At 46.8% G+C, this 27,497-nt stretch overlaps 2 protein-coding genes across 3 annotated transcripts in view; both read left to right on the plus strand.

The window, feature by feature from the left end:
• The window catches only part of FRMD4B (FERM domain containing 4B), a 138,123-nt gene extending 128,621 nt beyond the window's left edge, over positions 1 to 9,502 (plus strand). The window contains exons 18-23 of one of the 2 annotated variants that reach the window (XM_075513774.1): positions 870 to 926; positions 2,255 to 2,402; positions 3,625 to 3,750; positions 4,911 to 5,716; positions 6,315 to 6,444; positions 7,897 to 9,502. In XM_075513774.1, the coding sequence (XP_075369889.1) occupies positions 870 to 926; positions 2,255 to 2,402; positions 3,625 to 3,750; positions 4,911 to 5,716; positions 6,315 to 6,444; positions 7,897 to 8,017 (1,388 nt within the window). In that variant the 3' untranslated portion in view covers positions 8,018 to 9,502. The remainder of the gene's footprint in view (positions 1 to 869; positions 927 to 2,254; positions 2,403 to 3,624; positions 3,751 to 4,910; positions 5,717 to 6,314; positions 6,445 to 7,896) is intronic. The other variant, XM_075513775.1, reaches the window with a different exon arrangement.
• A 10,664-nt stretch (positions 9,503 to 20,166) lies between these two features.
• Positions 20,167 to 26,284, plus strand: LMOD3 (leiomodin 3). The gene is made up of 3 exons (XM_075513854.1): positions 20,167 to 20,523; positions 22,178 to 23,554; positions 25,755 to 26,284. Exons 1-3 carry the CDS (start codon positions 20,233 to 20,235, stop codon positions 25,779 to 25,781), a joined length of 1,695 nt encoding a protein of 564 aa, XP_075369969.1. The 5' UTR covers positions 20,167 to 20,232; the 3' UTR covers positions 25,782 to 26,284.
• The last annotated feature ends 1,213 nt before the right edge of the window (positions 26,285 to 27,497 follow it).

Raw genomic sequence — 27,497 nt, forward strand, 5'->3', positions numbered from 1 at the left:
GTTGCTTCCTTTCCCTCGTGCACGGAGGTTCATGTAGACTTTTCACCCCACCAGCGCTGTGTCTTGCCAGAAATGGCCTAGGAACAGATTTTTTCTCTGGGTTAATTATCTCTAGTGCTGCTTTTTATCACCAGCCTAATCTCTCTGCCACTGCTGGTCTGTTCTAAACCTTAGCAAGGACAGGCTGTTTCTGAGCGAGTGGTAGTGTGTAGCCTCAAGGTGAGTGGACAGGCAGGCAGGTCCAGTAAAGCACTTTGGATAAATAACAAAATGTAAAAGAAACAGAAAATATTTGCAATGTCCATGCAACAGTTACTGCTCTCTGTGTTGTTGGGATTTGCAATACCTTGACTGAAATCAGTGGAATTATTCTGGATTGATATTAATTTAATTGAAACAGAATTTGTTTGCTGATGAAACATGCAAAAGTGAATGCCAAATTTCAAAAGGCATCTTATACCTACCTGGTGGGATTTCAGGTGTACCTAGAGGAGATTAGATGCTAGCAGCCAAGACCTACATGTCTGTGTAGGCTCCTGACTCCTACTGAAGCACCAAAACACCCTGTGAGATCTGTTGGAAGTTGGGTGGAAAACACCTTTGTAAATCTTGGCCTGATTCCCACTGCAGTTGAAAAAAATCTCCTTTGATAACTGCATAGGTAGCTTGCTGATCTGCAGCGAGCACAACTAGGTCATGATATCTGTACTCCAAAGCAGGACTGTCTGCAGGCTGTTGAGGGCTAATGCATACAGATTGTCGTGTTACAAGTAGCAGCTGTCTCTGAACCTGTAGAAAATAAACTGTGTGATATTTGGAAATTAATGTTGGCTCTCTTCTATGCTTAAAGTGCTTGTTTTCATTCACAGATGATATAATTCCATCTGAGAGCAGCTCCCTGTCCGATACAACCACCTATGATGATGGTATGTTGCTTATCCTTTTCTTCCTATGAAGTGCGCCCGTTCAGAGACATTCCTTTGACTTAATGGCCTTTAGCCTTTTTTAAGACATTTTTAAAGACAAATTACTTTATAGCGGAGGAAAAAAGAGCTTAATAGGAATGTCTTTCCTCACAATGGGTTAGTTATTGAAAGTTTCTGCTCTGTGAGCTGATCTGAGTTGTGTTTAGAGAAGGTGATGGGTTTTAACATGACCAACCTGTGAGCTGAAGGCTTTGAATTTCAAACATTCCTAGGACCTGGCCAGAGGCAGATGAGCGGCTGGAGGAGTTACGAGCTGGGAGGATTTGCCCAGCCCTTCTGTCCTCACAGCTACTATAAAACTTAAAAAAGTAGAATAGTCACAGATATTAACGATCTGTTTACACTTATCTGTTACCAGTGAGCTTGCATCTTGTATGGGTATGATGTTTGCTCAGCTTACTCATTTCACACACCCACCCACAGACACACACATTCACGCCCTGTTCCACAAGGTGGAAAGGACTTGGCTTGCCTCTCCCTTAAACTGGATAATCATCATCTGGGGACAAGCATTATCTAAATTATTACTCACTTTTCAGTTAGGGCCTGATTCTGATCTCACTTTGTCCCAGTTTTAGACTTGTACAACCCATCTGGTGCTTTAAAATGGAGTTACACCTGATTCCTGCTTGTACAAGTGGAAGAAGAGCCAGGGCTTTGGCTTCTGAAAGTGTTTTCTGTGATACTCGTCCTGCATTTATATGTATTTGTTGGAGTTTCCTGTTGGCTCTGATGGGACCTGGGTTGTGCCCTAAGCAAAGGGAGAACAAGGATCAAACCGGCGTCTTCCCAATTGCCTTCAGGCAAATGTGTCTGTCAGCTGTCTTTGCTCATTCAGTCGCTTTTGAAGTCAGTCCCTTTTAGGTTGTATTTCAAAACTAATTCTTAAAATGTCATTTTCAAGTAAAGAGCTGGAAGGTGAGGGAGAGGAACTGGCCTTTGCAGAGGCTGAGCTTGCCTGCTCGGCTCTGGGAAGGATTGCACTGCAAACAGGTGTTTTCCCAAGGAAGTTCCACCTTGTGATCTGGCACAGCCCCGAGCTGTGCACAATCTCTGTAGGAGCTGGTGCTGCTGAGATCTGTACAAGCCTCCGCGATGTCCTGTCTGCGTGGAGGAGAGCTCGGCGCAGGCAGGAGAGCCTTTCTGGATTCACAGCTTCTGTCATTGTCTCTGTAGTGTAAAGTGTTTCTGCTTAGGGGCAACAGATTTGCATATAGGGCAAAAATATCGAGGATTTTGCTAACAAAATACATATTCCTTTCCAACAGTCAGTGAATCGCTTCCTGTGCCAGCACAGAGACCCAGCTCTGTGCAGCTTTCTCCAAGGCTTCCTCCACCAAAGTCCCTTGGGGTGGAGAGAATTCATCTCAGAAAGTCATCTGTAAACGAGCAGCTCTTGGAAACCAGACACTCCAGGTAGGGCACGTCTTACTGCCGCCGTGCTCTCTGCCTTGCTGGCATGAGCTCCGTCTTGCTCCTGCCAAGACTCCTGTTACTGTGGGCACTCCGGCGGAGCCTGCTGCCTCCACGCTCCTCTGCAATTACAGGATTTGGTCATGGGAGCTAAATTTCCTGTTTAGTAACAAAAGTGTGTATAAGTGTATAAGTAGTTGTCAGGGTCTCTGAAATTGTAGGGTAGTGTAGTCTTTGTGGAGAGGTTTGAGACAGGTGAGAAATTTAATAGCAAGGGCTGTATTTAAGGAATTGCTCGTGCCCACCAGTACTGTCACCTTTTGTCTCCGTTTCTGTGGATTGTTTTCAGTATTAATTAAACAACTTGTAGTTTTCCTGATGACTGTGCTTAATGGCTTCAGATAGCACCAAACCATACCCATCCCTCCTGATGGTGTCAGTATTTCAGCAGGTACGTTGTCAAAGCGTACAGAATTCACATAAGTCCTGATGGGCAATTCTCCATGTAAGAGCAGTTACTGGGATTCAACCAGCTGCCATCATTGGCACCAGCTGCAGTGACTGGCTGAGGTTCCTGTATGTATCCGTGGGATTTGGGCACTTTCTGAGCTAGAAGAACAGTTCCGTGGAGCACATCTATAGCAGTAGCTCTGCTGATGGTTGTGTGATCACGTGGTATGGGTCGGATCTGATGCTGGTTGCTCTCAGTGTAAGGATTCCCACTGATCTTGATATGTCTTGGACTGTGTCTTGCATGAGCAGGCTGTTGAAGGCATGCTTACAAATGTTGTAATGTTTTGGGCAATGTCATGTCTTTGCGTTTTTCTTGTCTGTCCCTCAAGATAAGCAGAACAGTCCACGTGAAGCTCAGAAGTTGAATTATAGCTATATGTAACCATTTAGCTGTGGTGTGCTTCATTTTAAAACCCAGTTCCTTTGCTTCTCTGTTACCTGCTCTGTCTCTTCTGCTTCATACTTCTGTCCTTTGGCAGCAGCTTTTCCTACCGGTCATCCCGTGAGGACCTCCCTTGAACCACAAGGAGGAGCTGAATTTTTCTTCCTGTTTAACAATTCTGTTCTTTATATGGGGAGGCACATCCAGTTATGCCCTTACCCGTTTTTTTCTGCCCCTTATTTTGTTTCTTCAAGACTTAGGGTGCGCGTATTCTGCATGCTGCAACTTGCATGGCGTTTAACCTAACTGGGATTGTCTCCTTCATTACAGGGACCCGCTTTCGACTCACAGCAGTCCTTACCGAACCCTGGACCGGCCACCCCAGCCCCATGGAGGGAGAAGCATGCCTACAACCCCCGTGCTCACACGCAATGCCTACAGTAGCAGCCATTTACAGTAAGGGGGCTTTGTTTTAAGTGTGATGTCCATCTTAGGCAGCAGAAGACTAAAAGCAAATGGTGTTAAGAGGGCAAAGGGTCCTTTGTCACGCAGCTTTCCCTACTGCAGGGTTAGGCGCTCAAAATGTCTTTTCTGGATATTGGAGGCACAAGGTTAATACCAGCCACCACCTTCTGGCACAGTCCTGCAACAGCTTTGTGACATGTGAGCGAGGGCGTTTGTGAGCACAAACCCTGTCTGGGCAGATGGCAGCATGCACAAATGGGTGTCTGCAAAATTAAGAGTGAGGTGGAGGCTGGCACACAAATATTGCCTATGTGATCATGAAAGATATAGGAGAAGGGTCATTTCCAGATAGGCACCTATAGGGAGTTTCAACAGGTAATGCTTGTTCAAAAAGTTTCTGTAAAGTACTTGTAAGATAGCCAGAATTTATTTTACATTTCCTTTGTAGCCTCGTTTTCTAACAAAGTGAGGCTTATCAAATTGTATTGTCCGTCAGCTAGCGGTCTCCCCACAAAAACTTGTCCACGAGCTGACAGATGTCTGCTGTGGATTATGTTCCTACAAGCCTTCTGAAAAAGCAAGTGGCCAGATAGAGGAAAGGATCCCAAGTAGTGCCCTTACTATGGGAAGAGAGCTGCAACGTGAGCTCATCTGTATTATTAGACAGCTGAGAATCCGTGCTGGGGAAGGAGAGATGCTGATGCTATAAATCTTAGTGTTATCAAGAGCTCATGGTTTATTTGGCTGGGTAACGCAGCCTTGAGAGACAGAGCCACAGGAAACCCATCTTCCTATGTTCTGCTCCTAGCTCAGTTACTTGTGTAGACTTAACCTACTTAAAAACTGAGAGCGCCCTCCTGTAAATCATTACAAAACATGAGTTTGTGAGCTTTGCCGCATGCATCCCTGTCACAGATTAACCTTGCTCACCATGATAGATTTTTATATGAGACATCTACCGTTGCAGCAAATCTAAAATTCGGCCAAGCTGAATTTCTTGCAATGCAGCTATCCTATGTGGAAGGATAAGACTGGGTTTGCATTGTGCTTTGGGGAGGCAGCATGCCTGACTTGCCCACGTGTGCCCTCCAACTCTGTGTGTATGTTTGCGTGTGACTGCCTTTAACCAACCTACATCTGTGTTGTTTCAGGCCAGATGTTTCCCCGCACCATTGCCGGCAGCGCAGTGGAAGTCTGGAATCCCAAACCCACCTGCTGTCCGAGACTCCTGCTGAAAAGGCAGCCTTCACCCTCTCAAAGTCCCAGCGAAGCAGCAGCACAGAGATCCTCGATGATGGATCATCCTACACTAGCCAGTCAAGTGCAGAATATTACTGCGTGACACCTAGTCCCAATCCATATTATACTACTCAGACGCTCGACAACAGGACCAGGGGTCGAAGACGGTCAAAGAAACAGAACATTTCTGCTGCAAATTCGGGCAGTATGCCAAATCTTGCCCAGAAGGATGTCCGCAATGGTGTCTACCACAAAAGTCAGGAGCAGCCTTCCTCTGCTTACTATATTTCTGGATATTCCCCACACACCGAATCTGACGTTTATTACAATGGAGGATATGTTTATGAGAGCGATACAGAGGGACAGTACAGTGTCAATCCTTCCTATCGCTCATCGGCACATTACGGATATGACCGTTACCGGGAATTCAGGTCTTACCATGAGGATGAAGTGGACAGAGTACCGCACAACCCATACGCAACCCTAAGGCTTCCAAGGAAGCAAGTTGCTAAAACGGAGCATATAACCAAAAACATTCACAAGGCCTTAGTAGCAGAGCATCTCCGTGGTTGGTACCAACGTGCCTCCAGTCAAAAGGAACAGGGTCATAGCCTGCAGGCAGGCTTTGAGTCTGACAGAGGATCTCAAAGGAGTTTGGGCTTTGCTGGTCTGCAGGTGCCGTGCTCTCCTAGCAGTCGGGTGTCGTCGTTCTCTTCGGGTAATGACCGATTTCTTCTATGCTGAGGGTTTTTTGTAAGTCCCTCCTGTGCGTCAAATTCTGCCCCCCTCTGCTGCCTCGATGAAGTCAGCAGAGTAGAAGCAAGGCTAGATCTCTGTCCTGAAAGTAGATGGGGAGCTGAACAGGATCTTGTTGTTCCATGCTTGGGAATAAAGTCTTGCCTGTTGCCTTCTCCTATGGGTAAAACTGCCTTTTACTCTTTCTAAGCACAGCAGTCCAAAGAAGCACAAAGAGCCTTATGGGTTTCAAACAGGCGTGTTTACCAACTAAAAGCAACGTGTAAAACCTCATGCCAATGTAAATGCAGTTGCCATGATGGCTTCCAAAATACAGTACAATGAGCATCACTGAATGGGTCAGGAAGTCTTTTTAAAGAGATTCCCTAGCTCCAAAATATCACCCGTGCAGCGCTTTCCTCCCCTCCCCTGTAGGGCTTGTAAATCATATTTTGTGTTTGCGTTGTCTGCTTTTGTGTCCTGCAGAAACCCATAGAGATTGCTAATGAGAATTGTCTCATTTGTCTCAGCTGATTTAGCTGGAGAAAGATCTAATTTGCTGTAATTTTTTCTAATTCCAGCATCTTCTGCAAACACTGGGAACTGGCGAAACCCACTTGCACTGGGACTTTCAGACTACGACACGTTGTCTCATTCCTCTTACGCCAGCTGTTATGGGAATGTTTATGGCAACCTTCCTTTGCAGAGCAGGTGAGTAGAGCGTATCAAGATTTTCTGCCCTTCCTCCTGCATTTCGCAGGCTGTTAAAACTTCTGAGAAAATCAGCTTGATTTCCAAGGGCCAGGATGAAGAGTAATTATAAAATTGACTTTGTGAGAGCAAGTCTTCTCTGTGTGGAGTAGGTCAGCTGTACCACCACTACCTGTACCACCGATACTCAAGGAAGGGGGAAGCAGTCATAGTGAAGGACGAACTCACTCGTTGCCCAGCCTTTTCCTCTGGCTGATGCTGGACCATTGAAGATCTTGCATTCCCTGGTAGCTGTGATGCTCGGGGCAGTGTTGCAGGCAGAGCACCCGCTGAGCCCAGTCCCTCTTAGCCCCGTGACAGGAGGTCTCTCCTGCACCCCGTTAGCAGTCCGGCAGGACACGGTCCTGTTGTGTTTCTGAAGCTGTAGTGCCTGTGCGGATAAACTTGTGGAAAAACAAGGAAAAGAAACACCTCTCTCCGACCTCGTGTCTGAGTGCTGGCGTTCAAAGCTGATACTTCATCTGCCAAGCGCATCTTGCTTGGCAGAGCTTAACCCGGGAACCAGGCGGGACGTGCTGCTGCTCGCAGAGCTGCCCTGCTCGTGGGGGCTCTCCCGAGGACTGTGGGGAGCCCAGGGTCTGCTCTGTCCTTGCAGAAATTCCTGCAACTCTCTCGCTGCTTGTTCTTGGTGTTTTCAGTCTCTTCCCCCCGCTATCGTATGCCGGCTGTTATCAGTGAGGACAGAGACCTCCTGTCCAGGGGAATGGCTCTGCCCACACAAATGCCATCATGTTTAAGTACGCTTATGCTAAGCGTAGCCAGCTGTATTAAGTACCCCATGTTTGTGCCCCCTGCTTCGTGGGTTGCAGTTTGTGCTTGCTGCCAGGCTAACTTGCGTGACAGCACTGAATTTTTAGTTTTGTTTGTTTTAAAATAAATGAAAGTGTAAGAAAAGATACAAAAGCTTGTACTAGATCCTTGTTTCTAACCTAAATGCCATGGGCTTTTTTTATTGCAGTGATTTAAAAGATCTGTAGTAACAGTGGTTAAAAATACAGTTTCTACTAAATTCTTAACTTCCTATAATTGGGCTTTGAAAACTGCTTATTTTGGCAGCTTTATCTAAATGAGGTTTATTAGCTATTAATTTTCCATATTCTGAGTCACTTGTCTAATCGTTCATCTGTTTTATTTTCTATTTTGATGTGATTATGGCAAATGAGCAATCAATATGCCATACAGTCTTGACAATTTTGAGCAGCTGAGATCCTGCTGCACACAATTACAGCACGAAAACTGGGTTTGTGTTTGGATCCAAATTACGCTGGGGTGAGCTCACAGTAGCCAGCATTACTTCAGGCCCAAGGGAGCTGCGTGAGTTTGTGAGGCACTTGGGGGTCTGGGGAAGACCCTCAGCTCTCGCTGACCCCTGATGCCGTGTCTCTCTTGCAGAGCGTATGCAGAGACGAGCCAGCTGGGTGGCGGTGATGAGAGCCGGTTGGAAGAAGACTTGCACAGCAACGAGCAGAGGTTATTCTGGCACGAGGATTCAAAGCCCGGGACGCTCGTGTAGACCGCCTGCAGCCCTGCATTCGTACCCTCGCGTGCCTTGCACAAAACGCTATGACTCTGAGGCAGATCTCGGGTGGAACTTCCAAACGGAACAAAAAAGGAAGCAGGCTCTTTTGCTGGGAAAGTTTAAATTCAGCATTAAGAGGGACTGTAGCAAAATGACAAAGTCTTACCACGAATGGCGTTTCTTTCTGAATCCAGATAGCCTACACGAGCAAGGGCAAGCCACAGTTTAATCTATGACTAGACACAGCACTTGGTGGAAGTATTTATATTTAGCAAGCACTTTTTTGGAAGATTGGAAGGTGTTGAAGGCAAACCTCAGAGAAAAAAAAATGTGAAAAGGAGACTCTTATGGAAAAACCAGGAATTCTAGGAGCACAATTCTGATGTCTGAAAGAAGAAATGAAAATTTATTCTGCCATGGCTTATGATGACCTGGAAGGACTTTTCATAAGCTTATGAAGGATAGATACTGTGCGTGTGAATGAGGCAAAGGGTGACTTAATCAGTATTGGAACATTACTTGAAGGAAGGCTGGATTTTTTTTTTTTTAAATTACGGAGGTTTGAGTGAGTTTATCCATTTTTTGGGGTGTTGCTAAGAGTGTTTGTTAGCACCACAAGCAAGTTCTGGAAAGAAAAGAATTTGCTGACAAAATATGTCACGTAAAACTACAGGCGGTTGTGGATTTTGGAAACAGAAGCAGTAAACTTTGAACTCTCTTTTCCATGATAAAGTGTAATTAATAACCTCCCATTTAATGAGCTTTCCATGGTACAACTTCACTGTGTGGAGGAGTAGGCAAATTTTCACGGTGGCTGCACAGTGACCCCTGTTCATCGGGTGACAGTTACATTTTGCTCTGCCACGGTGAATCGAGGATCTGCAGTGGGGAGCTCCAGCGATCACACGGCGAACAATTTGATTGTAACGGCCAGTATTTTAAGGTGGATGCAAACACAAACAGCCAAGTGGGTGCCTTAAAATGAGGGGCATTAGGATTGTACTGCGAGTCATCTGAACTGCCAGGTGCGTTGCTAAGTCACTAAGTGACAGAACAGCATTTTTCACGAAACCATTTGTGTAGGAAAAAAGTGCGACTGCAGTCGTGATCTAAGAGGGATAAACCTACCTCACGTCATCCATCTGTAGGAACAAATTGGCATGGGTTATCTTGCGTGATTTCCGACGACTCGCTTGCATACGGTAAAATCTCTCTCGTTTCTCAGCTGTACTGTGCTTCAGGATTCCATAAATGGTGCTCTTTTTTCTTTTATACAAAGGTTTAGTTACTCCTTGTTCATATTGTGAATAGAAAAGTTTCTGATAAACTTTTTTGACATTTTTTACCAGTATTCCAGAGCATGTAATATATACAGAAGGACACACTTGTTAAGCTGGTACTTAGTCGTTTGTATTATTAGAGTCGCGATTTGGAATTAAACGAACAAAAACAAAATAAAAAATAACTTATTTCCTTGTTTTTGCATATTTGTATAGCCTTCTAGAAATGCGAAAGCTCTTTTTGCTTATTCTTTTACTACTTCTGAATTTTTTAGACCTATTATTTTGTATAGGTCAATAAACTAAAAAGTGTGCTTACCAAAACCACTTCAGCATTCCTCCTATTTCTACTTGAGTGCTTGGAAAAGTGCAGTGTGTGTTATTTCAGGGCTTTAAAGTAAGAGAGAGTAAATCACTGTGGTCTGATTCCTTTTGGCCTGCCGTGTTAGGTTGGGTGCTGCGGATCAGTGGCCTTGGCTGCCGCGCAAATCGCCCAGCCCGGGGCAGGGGAGTCAGCAATGGCCACGCTGTTGCTGGGGGAGGCTTGGCCCAGGGCAGTTCAGACCCTCCCAAAACAGACCTGTAAGTCTGAATTTCTGATGGTGCAAGGGGAGGGAGGAGTGGTGGTCAGCGCCTTTGCAGGGGCCTCTCTGGCACAGCAGCCCCGTGGGAAGGTTGCTCTCCCTGGACCTGCTGCCCAGCCTCAGCTCAGCAGTGGTGCACGGACAGAGGTGGCCTCGTGTTTCTGGAAATACTTCTTGCTCATCTGTCCTTGCCCCTAAAAATTGCTGCAGCCTTTCCTGTTTGGAGCTTGGCTCTTGGAGTTTGTGTCGCTCGTCTGCTGGGTCCTCTTTTGATTTTGAGTCCTGCTCCGAGACACCCACCTTTCTGGAAGAGCAACTTGCCTTCCAGATGTACAACTGCTTTTGCACCCTGGTCACCAAGCCGTTGAGGTTATTCAGTCTCACTCTCCTCTCTTCAGAGTTACTTGCCATTTCCTACTTTTTGTGGCATCTATAAGTTTCACCACCACCACCACTGAGTTGTATGCTTATTTCCAGGTTGCTGGTGAAAATAGGTATTAACAAGAACTTGCAGACTTACTCACTAAAAATACCCCCATGTCGTCATACTCTTCCATTTCTGAGTAGTTTTTGAGGTTTGTCCGTTCACAAGTGCTTCATTCATTGAATCATGCTTGCTGCTCTTACAAAACTTTGGTGTTTTGAGCAGGAAGCCGAGTGGTACGAAGTCCAATACCTTACCCAGAACTAATGGTATCAGGGCAGGCTGGCAGTTATTTATCAGCACTCTCAAAGCTTTTCATTTAAAAAAGGAAATGAGGTGTGTAACAAGGTCTGTGCCCCATTTAAAGCGTTGTTTGCATTCCTTTATTTTAATGCTGTAGCCATTGAGTTTTGTATTGGCTTTTCTGTTAGCGTTTAGGATTTAGCTCAGTCTAACACATCCGTGTTGGCACAACACTGGCACTCGGCCTCGCCTCCTGGCTTGCTCAGACAGGGCCAGGACAATTTTGGATGATGTTGTTGAGAAGATGGGAATTTGAGGAGGGTTTGGGTTGAGGATGGTTTGCTCTATTTGGGGATATTGGGCATAAAACCCCTAGGGGCCAGAGTTCAGAGCCTGATCTCAGCTTCCAGTAAGCAAGAGCTAAGCTGCAGAGAAGCTGGAAATGGAAGAGCGGTAGCGTGGTGGGTGCAGCACTTGTAATCCCTCTCGTCGTTCTCCGCATGCCTGGCCCTGCAAGAGTTATGCTCTTAGAAACTGTTATGAAAAGGGTGGAAGTACAGAGTGAAGGAGGGGGCCCAGAAGAGGAGAGAATAAGAAGATCCAGCTTCTCTTTTCTCAGGTGTTGCCTGGGGCAGGTAGCAAAAGGCTGGGGTTGGCCTTGGGTGGCACAGGGGAGGAGAGGGAGGGCGCAACGTCCCTGTGGGACCTCCTGCCCATTGCCAACCAGGGAGCTGGCGATGCCGCACAGCTAGTGCAATGCCTGATTTCTGCCAGTGGTTCCCCAGGACCCTTAAGTTTGCCTTTTGCAGACTTCCAGCTTACTTTGTGCACTGCATTTCTGGGGCGATGTTTTGATGCAGGTGCGTGACTGTTCAGAGACCAGGTCTGTATAATGCAGCTGAAGAGGTAATAAAGACATACTTGTAACTATTATCATACTTGTTCACAGCTGAAATACAAATTACCTGTGCCATGTTTAAATTCCTACCTCATCTGTGCTTTCTGCTGTGTAACCTCACCAGGATTACTGAGGACATCTAGTGACTGACAGCAGCAGTGAAGAGAAGATCCTGCCTCTTGTACTCCTCTGAAATCCTTCCTGCCCCTTCCAGTTTGAAGAAATATTTAGAAATTCTTACTTAGTATGATCCAGAACGAAGCCAAGAGCTGAATAACGTGAAACACCCACAGGGTTCAATTTTGCAGTGTCACAAACATCTCTGTCTTTAGAGGGTAGAACGTGCTGCTGATGAGATGAGAGCGTGGAGGGGAAATAAAAACCCACATAAACCAGTACGTAAGGGAGCATTTCTGAGTGCTTTTTAGTTGATGGATGAAGAAGGAAAACCAGTCCTTACCAGGAATCCTTAAAAAGGCATTAGGGCACTGTGCTGAAGTAAGCTGTGCCTGATGTTTTTAATTGCTGCCTGCTTTTCCTATGCTGTTTTGTGCAGAAATACCGAGGCGTGGGAGGCCGAACTCCCGTGGGAGCTGCCGCGGGCGCGGCGGGAGGCTGGTGTCTGATGTTCCTCCGGTGCGGGCACCGGGGGGGGACGGGGCTGAGGCCGGGAGCCCCCTCCCTGAGCACGGGCGCACCTTTAAAGATCACAAATCTTTAAAATTCACCTGAGTATAGCAATGTGAAACTTGTTGGCCAAGGCGGCTTAATACGCGATGTGACTCTTGCAGGTTTCTGCTGACTTCTTTCATGGTCTTGGACGCGTTCAGCGGAAACGGGAGCAGCGTTGCAGCGGTATTTTGTCCGCGGCAAGGCTGCACGGCTCCCGGGAGGGTGAGGAGCCTCCGCCGTGGCCCAGCCGGTCCTGAAACGGTTGTGGGAAATGCTATAAAGGCTGAAGGTTTGCTCCATCTCCTGGGCTTTGGGGGTTAATGCAGGAGAGCCGCTTCTGCAAGCGGCTTCTGAGCCTGGGGAGTATCTCCCGTCACTGTGCTTGCCTGGAGCTTTCCGGATAAGTTCACACCTTTCCTAGGAAGATTTCTGCTTTCTACACTATTCTTCGATCTCCTTTGTGCTTTTGTGCTATACCTAATAAATTTCCAAGGTAGAAAGCTGAGAGCTTCAGCTATAGCAGGGCCTCACACAAATATTGAAATTACCAAGTTGAAGCAAATAGGAGAAAACTTTTAGTTGTGTTTATTTTATTTAACGGTTATTAATTTAAGTCCAGTTATCTGTTTTCCATGGACTTTATTATTTTTTTTCCTAGGGATCTTGCACCAGGGGAAAAACTCTGCATCCTTAGGAATGTTTTATCTTGTTGGTAACAGAAACTTCCTGGAGTGGTTTTCAGATTACTTCTGTCACTTTTTGCAGCTGTTTGAGATAAATACGGTGGGAAAAAACATCTTATTTTGCAAATGCGTGAAGACATAAACAGTTCTGTGTGCTTTTTCTCATTGTGCTACGCTGGGCGTCGTGTCTCTCCCTGCCGCGTCCCCTGCTCTTGCCCTTGTTCTTCTTGTGCTGAAGGCACCAGGCTGCTGGCACCGACTGCACGGAGAGCCCTGTCTTGTTCCTTGGATCGGTCGGGGATAATCTGGCTTTCCAATCAAGTGAAGCAATGAACACGGTACTTGTGTAGAGCAGGGGAAGGGGACCTACAGCTCTAATCTGGGGGCAGCCCACATTTTCCCACGTAATGCAGACTTCATTAGAATCAATTAGCATTTGGATTTATGTAATTTGGGTAACTCTGCATATATGGATGTTTGCTGTTTCACAGAGCAGTGAGAAAATGGACCTTCATCCTGGCATAGATGAAGTTGCTGGCGGAAAGGATGAGCTTGCACATGGCATCTGTTCATGTTTTCAGGTATAAACTTTGTATGATGGATTTTGTCGCAGCTGGTATTTCCAGAGATGGTCCTTGCCCGCACTGACGCATGGTTGGTACTTTGGAGACTCTGGTCTCTCTCTAAACATGATCCCCAGCATTGAGACCTACAGGGTGGGACCTCAGGGTTGATCCTGCCCTAGGTCTAGACAGAGGAAGAAGAGGCAATGTATGTTTGCTGTATGGTCATCCGCCCTTTCCCTCCTGTTTAACTCTCTCCTCCACCTGCCCTGTCCTGTCACAAATTGGCCAGGTGCCTTTGCGTGCCAGGACAGGGTCTCTGCATTGCCTGGCTGAGCTTTCCAAAGGAGACACTTTCTCCCGTTCCCAGCGTCACTGTGATGCCCATGCTACCAGCAGGTAAGGGTGGTGACACCCTGTCTGATGCACAACCCCCCGCCTTGTCGGGTAGGACCTTCCCCTTCCCCTCATAGCTGCTAGACACAGATTCAGGACCACATGGATCATCTCCCAGGGCAGGATTTATCATCAAAGACAATTACCCTATGCTCTGATGCAGCAAGTCAAACCTGATGTGATGTTTCCTCCTTGGAAGAAGGGACAGTGTGAGTCATGATCGGTGCTGGTAGCCCATGAGGACGTAAGAGACAGATGTCAGGGTCTTCCTGAAAGAGAAGCAAGACCTTTAACCAAGAAGCAGCTCCTTGTCATCCATCCAACTTCATTATCTGCATCTGTCCCTCATGAAGGGAATCACCATAAATCCTTCAGCAAGTCCTTGACTGCAGAGGGATGTGCTCCATCTCCCAGGCCATCTCCTGCCCATCTCAAGTGTAGCAGGCATGAGTCTCAATTTATATTTAATCGTTAGAGTGTCATCGAAGAGCTGCAGATGGTGAAGAGTTTGCAGCCAGCCGGGGCTCAGCTGGAGTAACTCTAGAAGAAACCCTTCCACCTGTTCCCAGGATGAGGTTAGGGAAGGACGTGCCCCGTACGTACATAACGAAATCGCCGTGTGCCCTTGCCGGCATCATTGCCCACGGGCACGTTTTAGCGGCGGGATGATACGAGGTATGGGGCTGTGATAGGTTTGAATGCTATAAAAGAAAGATACACCCTATGTCTAATGTGAAGGGTGACATTGTTTCCTAGAATGACTCTGTTTCTTATCATATCTGATCCAGCTTGTGCTGAATTCAGCATTTCATACAAATGTGGAGGCGATCGCTCGTTTGAAAGGTTATGATGATGGCTGTTGCTCCTCCAAGAGTCCTTGGTGTCATGTTAGAACAGTTCTGACCTAATAGTACTGTCATGCACCATTTGGAGGGAAACTAGAAATTTGGCTGCAAAAGGGAGAGAACATTTTAAAGTTTAATTCTAGCTACTGTTTTTAGCGTGAGGCTTTTGTTGTTCCTGAGGCTCTACCATGCAAACCCAGAGCATAGATAAATTGTAAGAATAAAGGTAGAGTTAATAGTAAATAATTGCTAAATTGGATATGCTGCCGCAGACAGGTTCTTGTGCAGGCTGCATGGAGAATGAATGTCTTCTCCGAGGGGCCCAGCTTGTATTTCTAACGCAAAGTATTGAATCCCTGAGCCTGAGTCTGGGCCTGTCTTGCACATGGATTTGGAATAAGATCTCAGTTCATAATAGTAAATTTTTGGGTAAACGCCCTGCGCAATGCCCACGGGTAGTGTGCGATTCAGTGCTGTGTCTGCCTGCGCTGCCTTGTGCTCCGGGCAAGCTGTGGCCATCAGACAGGAGCCAGCGCTGCCCCAGGGCAGCAGCAGGTCTCTGTTCCCGGGCGGTCCCTGGTGCAGGGGGTTGGTGTCCTCTTGGACACCCATAGCCAGCCTCAGCTCTGTCCCAAACCACGCGAAGCCACATCGGGGCAGCTCAGGGTGTCTTTCGCTTTTGCCCATTGGCAAAAAGTCGCAGGCAGAGCTGCAGCTCGGTCCCTGAAGTCGTGGTCAGACATTCAACGTCCCCTCATGAATCGCCTGTTCCCCATACAATAATAAAATTGCTCCCAGTCTCTCACAAACCTGTTTTCATTCAGGTTGGTTTTCATTTGTTTAGCAGCTTAGCGCTGTGCTTTGGGAAGATGAGGCAACGAATCACCACCCAGGGATGAAAACGTTCAGGTATTTGGAAGTGCTTTACCAGGGTCACATAAATAACATGAGCTGGGAAAGTAAAATACCAAGTTAGCAGGGATGTAACTAGTGCTGAGCGTTCCAGTGTTTTGCCCGCGATAGTGCTATAAATGATATCTGGGAGTAGAAACTCCCTCCTGTAGCCGCAGACCTGCTGCTTCATAAATAAGCCCAGTGCAAGGAGGCGGCGTGTGTCCTCCGGCTGTGCTGGGAGTGCTGCTCAAGTCGCTTTAAAACATGGTCAGTAAAAAAAAAAACATATATATATTGGTAGGGAGGTATGGCGGATGAGGCGTAGCATTGTTCATTGGCAAGCGAGCACAGAAACTCGGGCTTCAAGGGTGAAATTTGGAACTTGTTTTGGCTCCCAATGGGGCAAAGGTTGGCCCTGGGTCAGCCCAGACGCCCAGGACCGGCTCAGTTGCGCTCGGTGTCATCCCCAGCCCCCCACCAGCGAAATGTCACTGTCAACGTTCATGTTGTCAGCTGTCTCCTGCCCCAAAATCATGGGGGTTTGGATGATCTTTTTAAAATGGTTTAGAACAGTTGAAATGGTTTAGAAATCCATCAGCTAATTATTTAACCCTTCTTGATGCAAACCAAGACGTACATATCTGACTCGCCCGTGCTTTTCCCTGTGGGATTGCTTTGGACATGCCAAGGGGGGGGTCAGTACCCTGCCCCAGGCTGAAATTTTCTCTCCTTAATTTCTGACATGACCAAAGTCCCCTCCATGCTCCCTGTTTCTCCCTACACATTTTAATGTTTTCTTTTCCCTGTAATAAGGAATGTGGATGATGACAGAGATGGTTTCCTACTGCGTAGGGAGGACCCAGTGTAGCTGCTCTCACACTTCTCTGAAAATGGAACCTAAAAAAAAAAAACCAAACAAAACCAAAAAAACACTATGTTCTTTTTTGGGGCCAGATTAGAGGCATCCAGGTCCCACTGAAACAGGAGACGCAGCTCCGCTTTGCTTCCCCTGGAGCCAGAGGAAACCGCCAGACCTCGATGCAGTGAGATGCGGTGATTCAGTGGCTGCTGGGGCAGGGGCGAGGGGCTCGCGGCCCCGTCCCCGCTGCTCCATCCTGTCCCCACGCCAGCCACCACCGCGCCTGCCACTTCGCACAGGGCCTGGACTTTGCAGCTCCCTGTCAAGCGACTTGGGCAAATACTTCGAAAGTCAGATGTCCTTACTCTATTTAAGCAACAAACTTAATCTGATATATTTATATCTGTAACAGTTTGGAGGTGTGGTGTTGGTTTTTTTTTTCCCCCCAAGATGATCCCTGGTGTTTTTCCCACAGGGTGTCTCTCTACGATTGCTCTCGTTACTTAGTGGTTGTTATTGTTAAGATCCCATCATCTGACCCTCTATAATCCCCATATTGCGTTACACTGCATTGCTGGACATGCTTGGTGTATGCTACTGTTTGTCAATTTTAGACTGCCCCATCAAGCCCACAAGTTTCTTAAAAGTGATGCAAGGTTATGTTACACAGGCACGTTCTCCGACGCGTTCCAGTTAATGCCTTGGCACTTGGAAATACCATGGATTGGTAATAGAGGGGAACAAATATGTAGGCTTTACAAGCAAAAAAATGAAAGACAACATTATAGAAATTTGCTCTCCAGCACTTGGCATCAGCATGTCTCCCATCAATTACCTCAAAAATAGAACACGTTTTAGGCACTTGATGGCCTACTTCACGTCAGATGGTGACGCAGGGGTCGGCCCCTCTTGATATTTGAGTTAAAAACTTGTCAACCCTTTTGCTTTCGAGAGAGATAAGTTGGAAGTGTTGAAGAGAATGCACAAATGAGAAAAATCAACGAAGTGAAACAATCCCGCAAGAGAGCCTGCTGGGTTTCATGCAAGAGTTCACCCATACGCGAGTACCTGCCTTAGAAACAGTAAGCCGTAAGCATGAATTGTTCATTACCAAGGGCAGACCTTTTCTTCTATCAGTTTGCTCCTAAAGTGCTTTTATTTAACACTTGTTAGGTACGTACTTAGCATGAATTTTGAGCTGCTACCCGTAGGGATCGCTTTGTGATCACTGCAGGTACCTCTTGTCTTCTGGCACAGCTCTCCGCCGTTTGGTAACAGAGCACCTCGTGCAGCAGCTTATTAGTCCAGGGATTCCTGAGCAAGTGTCAAATTGGCGTGAAAATAGCAAGTGCTACCGATGGAAGTGGCTTTCCTGTCTTAATGAAGGTCGAGGAATGAGTGATTATTTTGGAAAGCTCCGAGGGGAATACCCGCAAATGTTATTGGGAAGAAGATGGGAGTTTTGCCTTGGAAAAGACTTCTAGATTTGGCCAGGAGCGTGTCCCCAGCCTGGAGGGTGTCGTTTGTTGCCTTAACGTGCCGTTTCCAGCGCACCAAAACACTAAGCAACGCGTTAGAAAAGGAAGTGAATCCTGAACTCGAGGTAATTTATGGAGGAGAGACCTAAAGTAGGCAAAATGTGATACCCACCTTGGAAATCTGTGGGATTAGCACCCGTGTCACCAGGAGAGGTGTCACCAGGCAGCCCTTCGCTCTGCGTCTGACGGAGAAGGCATCGCTCCCAGAAGGGTCGTGTTTCCTAATTATGGTATTGACAAGCGATATATTTCTACTTAGAAGAAAACTTGCTTTTTGAATACCTGATAGTGTTCTCAATATCCCTGTTTTTCTTCTCGAGAGGACTTCATGGGTTTGACCCTACTTAGCTTAGCAGATCTGACAAGACCGTGGCCCAAGATGGCCTGGCTAAAGATCATGGAAATACAAGAAGGTGGCCAGGGGCTTTATTTACAGTCAAGAAATTAGCAAGCGATAAGTGACCACTGAATAGACAGCTTCTGTGACCCGAACAGCATCGTTTGGGAGAATAACATACCAGCTACCGAGGAGCATTGATTTATTTGATAACATCAGGAAACCATTTATGGACTCTATTATGGACAGCGATCGCTGGGGGTTAAAACTGCCAGATCAGATAGATTGATGTGTGGGTCTGCTGTTGTGCTTGCTACTGCATAATATAAAATAAGGATGTCCCCTGAAATACCAAAGGGGCAAACAGAGCCATTACGTTCTTGGCTTGGGTTTTTGTTATTTTTTCCTTTACCACTTATTTAGTTCTTAAATTTTTTGCCCTCTTCCCTGCTGTGTAACAGCATTAATTAAATTATGGACCTTTGGATAATGGCTTTTTAATAGAGGTCAACAGGGCTTTGAACACCGTGTTTCTTGTTACAAAACACAGCAAAGAGAGACCATCGTCACGCAGAGACTATTTTGCTGCCAGTAGACTCCAGCAGAGCGTGGTTGAGACTGTAATGAGAAATACGGCTTAAAAATTGGTGGGGCTTGGTTTCACAGCCTCTCGTCTGTGGTTTCTTTCCTATGAAACATGCATTTGCAGGTGCAAGGTGAGGATTTGATTCGATACCCCCTACAAAGAATATTTGAAATTATGAGAGGAAATCTTCCTAATGCAATGAACGGTTCAAACTGCGGCATACTGAAATTGCACTGTAGCGGAAAAATTACCTGCCCATGCTACTCTGCTTTTACAAAGCAGCATGAGCACAGTGGTGTTGGAGATACGGCTTTCTGGTTTGCCATGTAAATTCAGAAGCCTATAAAATATTCTGAATAAAGAAGGAGGTACTTCTTAGCTGGAATGGAGACAATGAAAAAAAGGATTTCAGGTAATCTTCTATAGTTACATAAGTTCTACAAATATTAGCAAAGTAAATCTTTGTAGTTGCCTATTAATTCTGTAAAAAAAATGGTAAAAGTAGGAAAAAGATGAACCTGAGATGAACTGCCAGCCAAGATCTGTTGACAGTGCAAATAGCGTCCATGATAGACAGGCCAGTCAAGAAACGGGGCCTTGGCATTGCCCCTGGGCAGACTGGGTGGGCGCAGGGCACGCGTGTGCCGTGGGAAATGCTCCCTGTGGGGCCACTGAGGCCGGTTCAGAGGGCTGGTGCCCGTCCCCGCACGGGCCCCTGTCCCCAGGCACAAGGCGTGTGTTGCACCGACTGTTCGCCTGCCTCTTTCCAGCTTGGAGGCTGTACCTTAACCAGGACCTGGCATTGGGGAGAGCTCATCAGTTGCGCGACGGCTGCCCTCACACCGAAACCACCTGCGCTATTCAGTCGGGGTTTAGACCTGGCTAAAGGCGGTGAAGAGCCCGCGGTCCCCAGCCCTTTTGAGACACCTGAGACATTACGGATACAGAGACCTTGTGCTGACTCTTCCCCCGGTGCAGAATTTCACCCGTGCACCTCGCAGGTACCATTAACGTGACTCCACCCACCGAGGGCGATCCGAGCGTGGGATGAAGCACCGAAAGGCGTCGTGCCCCAGGAATCCTCTAGAAAATGGCCGTCTCCTGCCTTACTCAATGGGGGACGCGCCAGCTGCACTGAAATGTCAGAAGGGTTTGCACAGCTGACAGGTTGCTGAAAATGGAGCATGGCAGCATCGCCATAAATTCTCTTTATCCAGCCAGCTGCAGCTTAATATAGACTTAGCTGCACGGTCTGTCTCCCGCACTGAGACCGAGAGCTGCCACAGCTCATGACCAAAACATGAAGTTGTCGATTTAACCGAATGAACTACTGCCGGTGAGGAAAAAAAATCCTTTAAAACCTATCTTTCTCTTTAGGTTTAAAAAGTAATAGAGGAAGGAAAGAACATGTCTGAACTCAGCCAAAACTCTGATGAAGAAGTGTGTCCTGAGGACATCGATGAAGATGAAATCCTGGCAAACCTGTCCCCCGAGGAGCTAAAGGAGCTGCAGTGTGAGATGGAAGTCATGGCCCCAGACCCCGAAGTCCCAACTGGGATGATACAGAGGGATCAGACGGAGAAACCCCCCACGGGGAGCTTCGACCACCGGTCCCTGGTTGACTACCTGTACTGGCAGAAGGCATCCAGACGCATGCTCGAGGACGAGAGAGTTCCCGTCACCCTCTTGCCCTCTGAGGTAACAAGCAAAAAATCGCAAATATTTATCATGCATCTGCTGTGGGATCTGTTTTATAGCTTTAATACCTTAACCTGCCTCTGCTTCCATCCCTTACGTAAGGTACAGTACAAAGAAATTTAAATTCATCCTAAAAACCTCAGCAATGTCAGGATCCAGCTTGGACTGATGTCAGGGTTAGTAATTTTTAATTGCTTTTCCAAAATATTTTCTTAAGCTTTTTAATATAAGAAAATCCTAATTCTGTTTCAGGAAAGCAAAATCACTGAGAAATTGTCATAAAATCAGCTTGGAGGATGTAACTCAAATTTGTTTGACTTTGCATATGGAACAACACCACATTGCTTTTCCATAGAAGACTACATTGATCATATGTATTAAACTAATTAATTGACAGAATTTAACATCACACTGGACAGAAACCCAAACCACTGCACTTTAACAATGTGAAACGTTCACTAATGCCCGAGCATGCAAACTCTATGAACTAATGCAACCCTTTTCAATACTGTACTTAAATTTATTCTACTATCCCTATGACTTAGAAATAAAGTTACGGTCATACTTAGGTATTTTTCAGGACGAGGGCCACACTTAAAAATAGGTTAACAGAATGGAAACTTGGCCAGATGAAACACATCCATACCTGAACCCAAGTGAATTTGAAGTAACTGATTTTTTTTTTTTTTTTTTTTTTAAACACTAATGTTTTTGCTAATACACAACAGCACAGTACATCACGGACTTCCCAGGGCAGGTTTCATGGGCTGGTTCTGGAGAAGGGGGGAAATCTGTGGTTTTTTCCCTCCTGCAACACTCTTACCCTCAAAGAAACAGTCTTTTCTAACACTTCTGAGGTTAAATCTGGAATCTGAGTGTAGAGCTGTCTGCTGCATTCACAACTGATCAGGCGATCCCTGTACTAAACCCATCCACTGCCACAGCAAATGGGAACCAGCGCCCCAAGGGCAGAAGTGACTTTGTGACCATTTTGTCTGACTTTTGGTGAAGCACAGGTCATGACACTGCCCTGCCTGAACTAGTGCAAAATTTTACGAAAATATCTTGATCTTTATTAGCGCTTTATTAGCATTTCTCAGTGATGGAGGATCCACTGCAAAAAGATGCTTGGAAAAAAATCTCAGCTAGGAGGGTCTCTAGACATGGTGGAAGTTCGCAACTAATTTTATTTTGATTCTAGAAGCCCCACTGCCTTGCAACACCTGTGTGCAGAGTCCAGCTTCCTATCTCTGGACTCAAAATCAAACTGAGCTAGTATTTTGCTTCATCTTCATCGACGTGCTTCCTTAGCTGCCATGTGCTGGCAGGTACCAGAGCAGGCAGCCTCGTTGTCTCATGTGCTGGGTGACTCCACCTTAACATAGCATTAAATATGTACAGGATTTAATTGTCAGGATTTAAATTAATAGGCAAAGATGAGAAGCTGGTTTGCAGCCACTTTAAGAGCAATTGTTCCTGTGTTCCAAGCAAGCCAGCACAGCCCTGACTTTACAGGCAATGACGCTTCTAAGGATTATTCTGTAACGTACAGGCATAGAGGTATCTACATCCTGCTACATGTTTATTTGAGCAGAAAGTGAATGTAACAAAGCCGTGCTCAACTATTTCAGCTATGAAGTTTTGTCTTCCTCAGAGAAGTGCTGTGGAGGAGTCGGAAGGAAAGGCCGGTGGCAGCGGCGAGGCGGCCGGCGGGAGGGTGCCAGGAGCAGAGGGAAAAGAGAGACGTTACCAAAACGAGCACTTGTCCAACTCAGGAACACAATTTGGGGAGACAAACAAAGGTGGAAGCGATAAAGGGAGAGAGGAGGAGGAGGAGGAGGAAGAAGAAGAGGAGGAAGAGGAAGATGATGAAGAAGAAGAGGAGGAAGATGAGACTGAATTGGAAACAAAGGAGACTTACACCAATGAGAACCGTCACAGCGATCAGATAAGTAAGAAACCAGGTACGGAATCAGGAGAAATCACAGAAAAGCCAAATGAAAATGAAAAGAAAATATCAAAATTGAACATCCCCAAAAAGTTAGCACTGGATACCAGCTTCATGAAGCTAAGTGCCAGGCCTTCAGGAAATCAAACCAATTTAGAAGAGAGTTTGGAGAAAGTCCGAAAAAACAACCCGGACATGAAAGAGCTCAACCTGAACAACATAGAAAACGTCCCCAAAGAAATGCTGATAGACTTTGTCAATGCCATGAAAAAGAATAAGAACGTAAAAACGTTCAGCTTGGCCAACGTGGGGGCTGACGACAACGTGGCGTTCGCGCTGGCTAACATGCTGCGGGAGAACAGGAGCATCACCACGTTGAACATCGATTCCAATTTCATCTCTGGCAAAGGGATCGTTGCTATCATGAGATGCCTGCAGTACAACGAGACGCTGACGGAGCTCCGCTTTCACAACCAGCGGAGCATGCTGGGCCACCAGGCAGAAATGGAGATCGCCAGGCTGCTGAAAGCCAATGCCACCCTCCTTAAAATGGGGTACCACTTCGAACTGCCGGGGCCCAGGATGGTGGTGACCAACCTGCTCAGTAGAAACCTGGACAAGCAGAGACAAAAGAGGCAAGAGGAGCAGCGGCAGCAGCAAATGAAGGAGCAGAGGGAGTTGATAGCGATGCTGGAAAATGGACTTGGGTTGCCTCCCGGGATGTGGGAAATGCTGGGAGGACCGCTGCCCCAGCCGAGGATGCACGAACCCCCTCAGGCCCCGAAACCACCCGTCCCCACGGCTGTGTCTCTGAGCAAAAGGCAGGAGAACGCGAGGCAGCCGGCCCCCGAGCAGCCGTGCAGAGAGAAGCCCGTCAGCTTCAGAGTGGTGAAGCTGAAGAAGATTCAGCGCAAACCAGCCGTGCCGGAGTACGTGGAACCCGCCGAGAAAACCAACCTCAAAGACGTCATCAAAACGCTTAAACCAGTTCCCAGGAGAAGGCCACCTCCCCTCGTTGAAATAACCCCGAGAGATCAGCTACTAAATGACATTCGTCAGAGTAACGTCGCTTATCTTAAACCGGTAAGTGCTTTAGCGATGGCGGCGAGGGGAGGGAACCCCATTCACCCCGCGCGCTCTGGAGCTGTCGTTTGAAACGTCGGCCGTTCGGCGGGGCTCGCGAACACGCCCGCACGCTGTGTGTCATCGCCGTCGTTTTGCATCAGGCTGCCGTTCCTGGGATGCACGTTGTTGTTTCCCCGGCAGCCCTACGGTACGGCTTGCAAGAGAAATGACAGCAAGTGCCGAGGCTGCAGCCTCGCGCATCCCTGCCTGCAGCCGTACAGGTGAAAGGAAGGAAATTCGCTCAGGGGGTAAACAAAACCACAGAAACTCAACGTTAGCATACTAGTAATAGCGTATTAGTTATGATAGGCAAGTGCTGTTGTAAGATGTTTGCTTCAGGAGAGCAACAGGTATTATTTTTCACATTAGTCTGTCCTCAGTCCCCCATAAAAACCATGTGTCTTTTCCCAGCAGTCCTGTTTTGCTTTAGCTCTCCCTTTACACAAGAAAGCACCGTCACTTGGCCCATTTGATAAGGGCTGAACTGAAACACTGACAGCAAAATAACTTACCCAAGGTCACTTAAGAAGCTGCGCAGAGGCAGGAACTGGGTTTGCAGTAGCGCGCTGGCCGCACTCCCCTGCCTGCGCCCGCCCCGCGCCGGGAGCCCGGGCCCCCGGGCTGGCCGCGGTGGGTAAGGGCCCTCCTTCAGCGCTGCCGCGAACGCCGGGCCGAGGCCGCGGGAAGCGAGAGGGGTCTGCGGCACAGCCGTGGTCCAGGGCTGCCTTCGGTTGGTCTGGTTTAAATGAAATTAAAAGCTTTAGTGTCAGGGGGAGGTCCCAAACTGTGATAACTGCCTCTTGGTGCTGCTCTTACTTGGGTACCAAATTCGTGGGCCGCTTCTCAAAATGCTGGCCACCAGATTTAACCTTTTGCTTTGCTGAAATGTTATATGTCTTTGCATTGTACCATTATTCAAGAAATACTAAAAGCTGACCGATCTATCCGTATCTAGTGATGTTGATGTGTCTGTGTCGCTAAGGCTAGAGGGAGAGGACGGAAAACCCTTTGCAATTAAAAATGCTGAAGCAGTATTTTGTAATTCATATTTTGTTTAATATTGACTTTTTTATATAGTGGGCCACATTTTGCTTTCATTTATACCTACACAGAAATAACTATTCCCTCAGTAATTCCAGAGAGAGTAGGTTGTCCTGACATTTTGGCAGGGGCAGGTCCTGCAGTGACCCTGGTCCAGGATTGACGTGAACATTCTGCCCCAAAACCAAGTTTTGGGGCTGTGGTTTCTGCTGGCCAGTCCGACTTGGCTGCAGCCAGGGCCTCTCCTCAGGGCATTTCTGGCCTTCCTAGGCCAGTCTAGGTGTTGCATTTCGGTGTCATGTCTAAGACGACAAGACCTGCTCTTGTAAAGGTCACGGTGTATCTGTACACGCCAAGACGGTGCTTGTGACGGCGGGGTGGTCCGTCATTGCCACCGGATCTGCTGCCTCCCCTCCTCTCTGGAAGACGGAAGGTGATGGTGCCGGTGCTCTGCCGGGCACAGCCCTCACTTTGCACAGCAATGATTAAGAAATCTGGATGCTGCTGGGTGCCAGGGAGCACTAGTGAACCCCAGCCATTCCCCCCAAAATCCTCGGGAGGTTTTTATAAATGAGGGCTGTGGGATTTGGGGCAGAGGGATCAATTCACGGTCCATCCTAAATGGGCCAGACAACAATTGCTATCACAGCCCATGGAAAGGTGAAGCAATGGACACCTGTGGGGGTTCTGGGGTTGTTTTTTGTTTGTTGGTTTGGGGGTGGGGTTTTTTTGGTCCTCTGTCATTGGGCCAAATGATTTGGATTTAAGGCATTAGGGTTTTATTCTCACCTGCCTGTCTGATCTTGGTAACTCCTTATTTGCCTCGATATCCTCAGCTTCATCTCAAAATTGGGTTTTACTGCTTGAGCCGAGCTGCGTGTTTGTTTGCTCCGTGGTGGGACTCATTGCCTGCGAATTGATTTCCTGTGCTTTAAGAATCGCAAACAGCAAGCGGGGAATTACAAACAAAAGAAATTCCCAACCAGAGCTCCTTAGAGCTCCCAGCTGTTGTATTTTTGATCTTTTTACAGTTTCTGAAGGTTTGTATTAAACTAAATGGGTTTGGGAAATAAGACTGAGAAATTTCCTCCTCCTATTACTTACTGTCCTTGTCCAGGTGCCATTGCCAAAGCAGCTGGAGTGAGAGACCAGACTGACCCGAAGAAAACCACCTGGAGTAAAGACTATTCAAGTTTTGCTTACAACTGTTTCAGCAGATGTTTTCTGCAGAACCCAGGTGGTGTATACGACTCTTTGGGAACAAAGCTTGCGATAAACACTTTTATAAGTGTGGTGAAAACGGCTGGCATGGGAAAAGTCAGTGCTAAGCGTTTCCATCAGGTATCAAACAATCCTGGTGCCATCTGTCTGCCAAGTGGATTTGAGGCTCCAGTTTGTTGTGGGAGTATTTTCTCAGAGGCATCAATAACCTTGTCTTTCTAGTTTGTCAGCAAACTATTTTGCTTCCACATTGTCCTTCTGCTGCCAGATTCTTCAGGAACATGCTGTGCTTTATCTTATCTTTCTTTTCACACACATGCTCCTTTATTATTCTCTTGTCCATGAGAAATGTATTTGGTTTCCATGTACACAGCTTCATTTTTTAGGCTAAGGAAACAGAAATGAAATAAAGCTCTCTCCGTAAGACGTGTGCAGCACTTCCATGGCTAACAAAGACGCTCACAGAACAGAGCGACTGCTCTGGTACATCAAACACCTCGGCTTGATGGTTTCAAGCTACCTCTGTTGCAGAACATAGTTTAGTTGGTATTGTACCTGATCAGCATATAAAAGATGATGCCATGCTCTGTTTTGAGAGCTGTAATCTTCAGTCCCCACGATTCAGCTCTGTCCATGATGTAATCCTCAATTACAGCCACCTTGGAGCGCACTGAAATGCCATTTCAGGTCTCTCTCCACACCGCTGTTAAGTGGCAAGGGGATGAGCCTTACCCCTCTCTGCCAGGGGTTTAAGAAACTCATTCCTCCTAGTATGGGGTGTGAATAGCATGTCTCACCCCTAGCAGGGCTGGGTACGATGGCTTTAAACCTGCACATACACAACTTAGTTTTTCCTTAATATTTTTGTGAATTTTTTTCTTCCATTTTTTAATCACATTAGATTCTTTTCACTGCAAGCCTTTTTTGTAAAGCAGCTACAGGTAAGTCCCACTTCTGTGGAACACATCTACAAGACAGTAGTTGTTTTTGGTGGTGGTTGTTTTTTTTAAAGAAAGCCATTTAAAGCGATAAGGCATAGGGAAAGAAGAAAGCCTTTCCCTTTGCTAACATGCAGCTCCCCTGCCTTCCTGTGGCTGATACACTTGCTCAGAAGGCACAGCTTTGCAGCTCCTGGTAGGATTTCTTTCAGGTGAGTTTCTCCTTGCTCCTGCCTGTAACTCTTAGCAACCTTCCCCTGGCAGCTAAATCCCAGTCCCACCCTGTTCCCCCTCTCCATTTTATTCTAATAGTCCTGTAGTACCAGCAATGTCCAGGACCTCTTCAAATCCAAGGTAGTCTCTACTGTCATTAGTTCAAGTTTTCATTTATCTTTGTCCTTTTTGTATCTATCACCTGGTCTCTTTCAAATCTCCATCTTCCAAACTTGTAAAGCCCCTTCTCAGCTCTGCTTCTCAGCTCTGCTTCTGTCTGCAACTGTAATGCCACAGACTTGGGAAACCTGGTCGATGTATTGCCCAAGACACAGCAAGTAGTTTTTAAGTACCACATAAGGCAGAGGGCAGAGCCATTTCTGCATGGCAGAGACATAAAAAAGGAAGTAACATTTTCATTGCACCCATTTCATACAGCCCTCTCCTTTTGTAAAGGATAAAAGCAGGAAAGGGAAGGAGCTCGGTAC

Source organism: Mycteria americana, chromosome 11 (genome assembly GCF_035582795.1).
Source record: "Mycteria americana isolate JAX WOST 10 ecotype Jacksonville Zoo and Gardens chromosome 11, USCA_MyAme_1.0, whole genome shotgun sequence".
Lineage (NCBI taxonomy): Eukaryota > Metazoa > Chordata > Aves > Ciconiiformes > Ciconiidae > Mycteria > Mycteria americana.

Excerpts from the sequence above, each read along its gene's own strand:
- LMOD3 (XM_075513854.1), top strand. The coding sequence starts at position 20,233 with ATGTCTGAACTCAGCCAAAACTCTGATGAAGAAGTGTGTCCTGAGGAC. Across the intron at positions 20,524-22,177 it reads TCACCCTCTTGCCCTCTGAG|AGAAGTGCTGTGGAGGAGTC; the intron begins GTAACAAGCAAA and ends TGTCTTCCTCAG. Across the intron at positions 23,555-25,754 it reads ACGTCGCTTATCTTAAACCG|GTGCCATTGCCAAAGCAGCT; the intron begins GTAAGTGCTTTA and ends GTCCTTGTCCAG.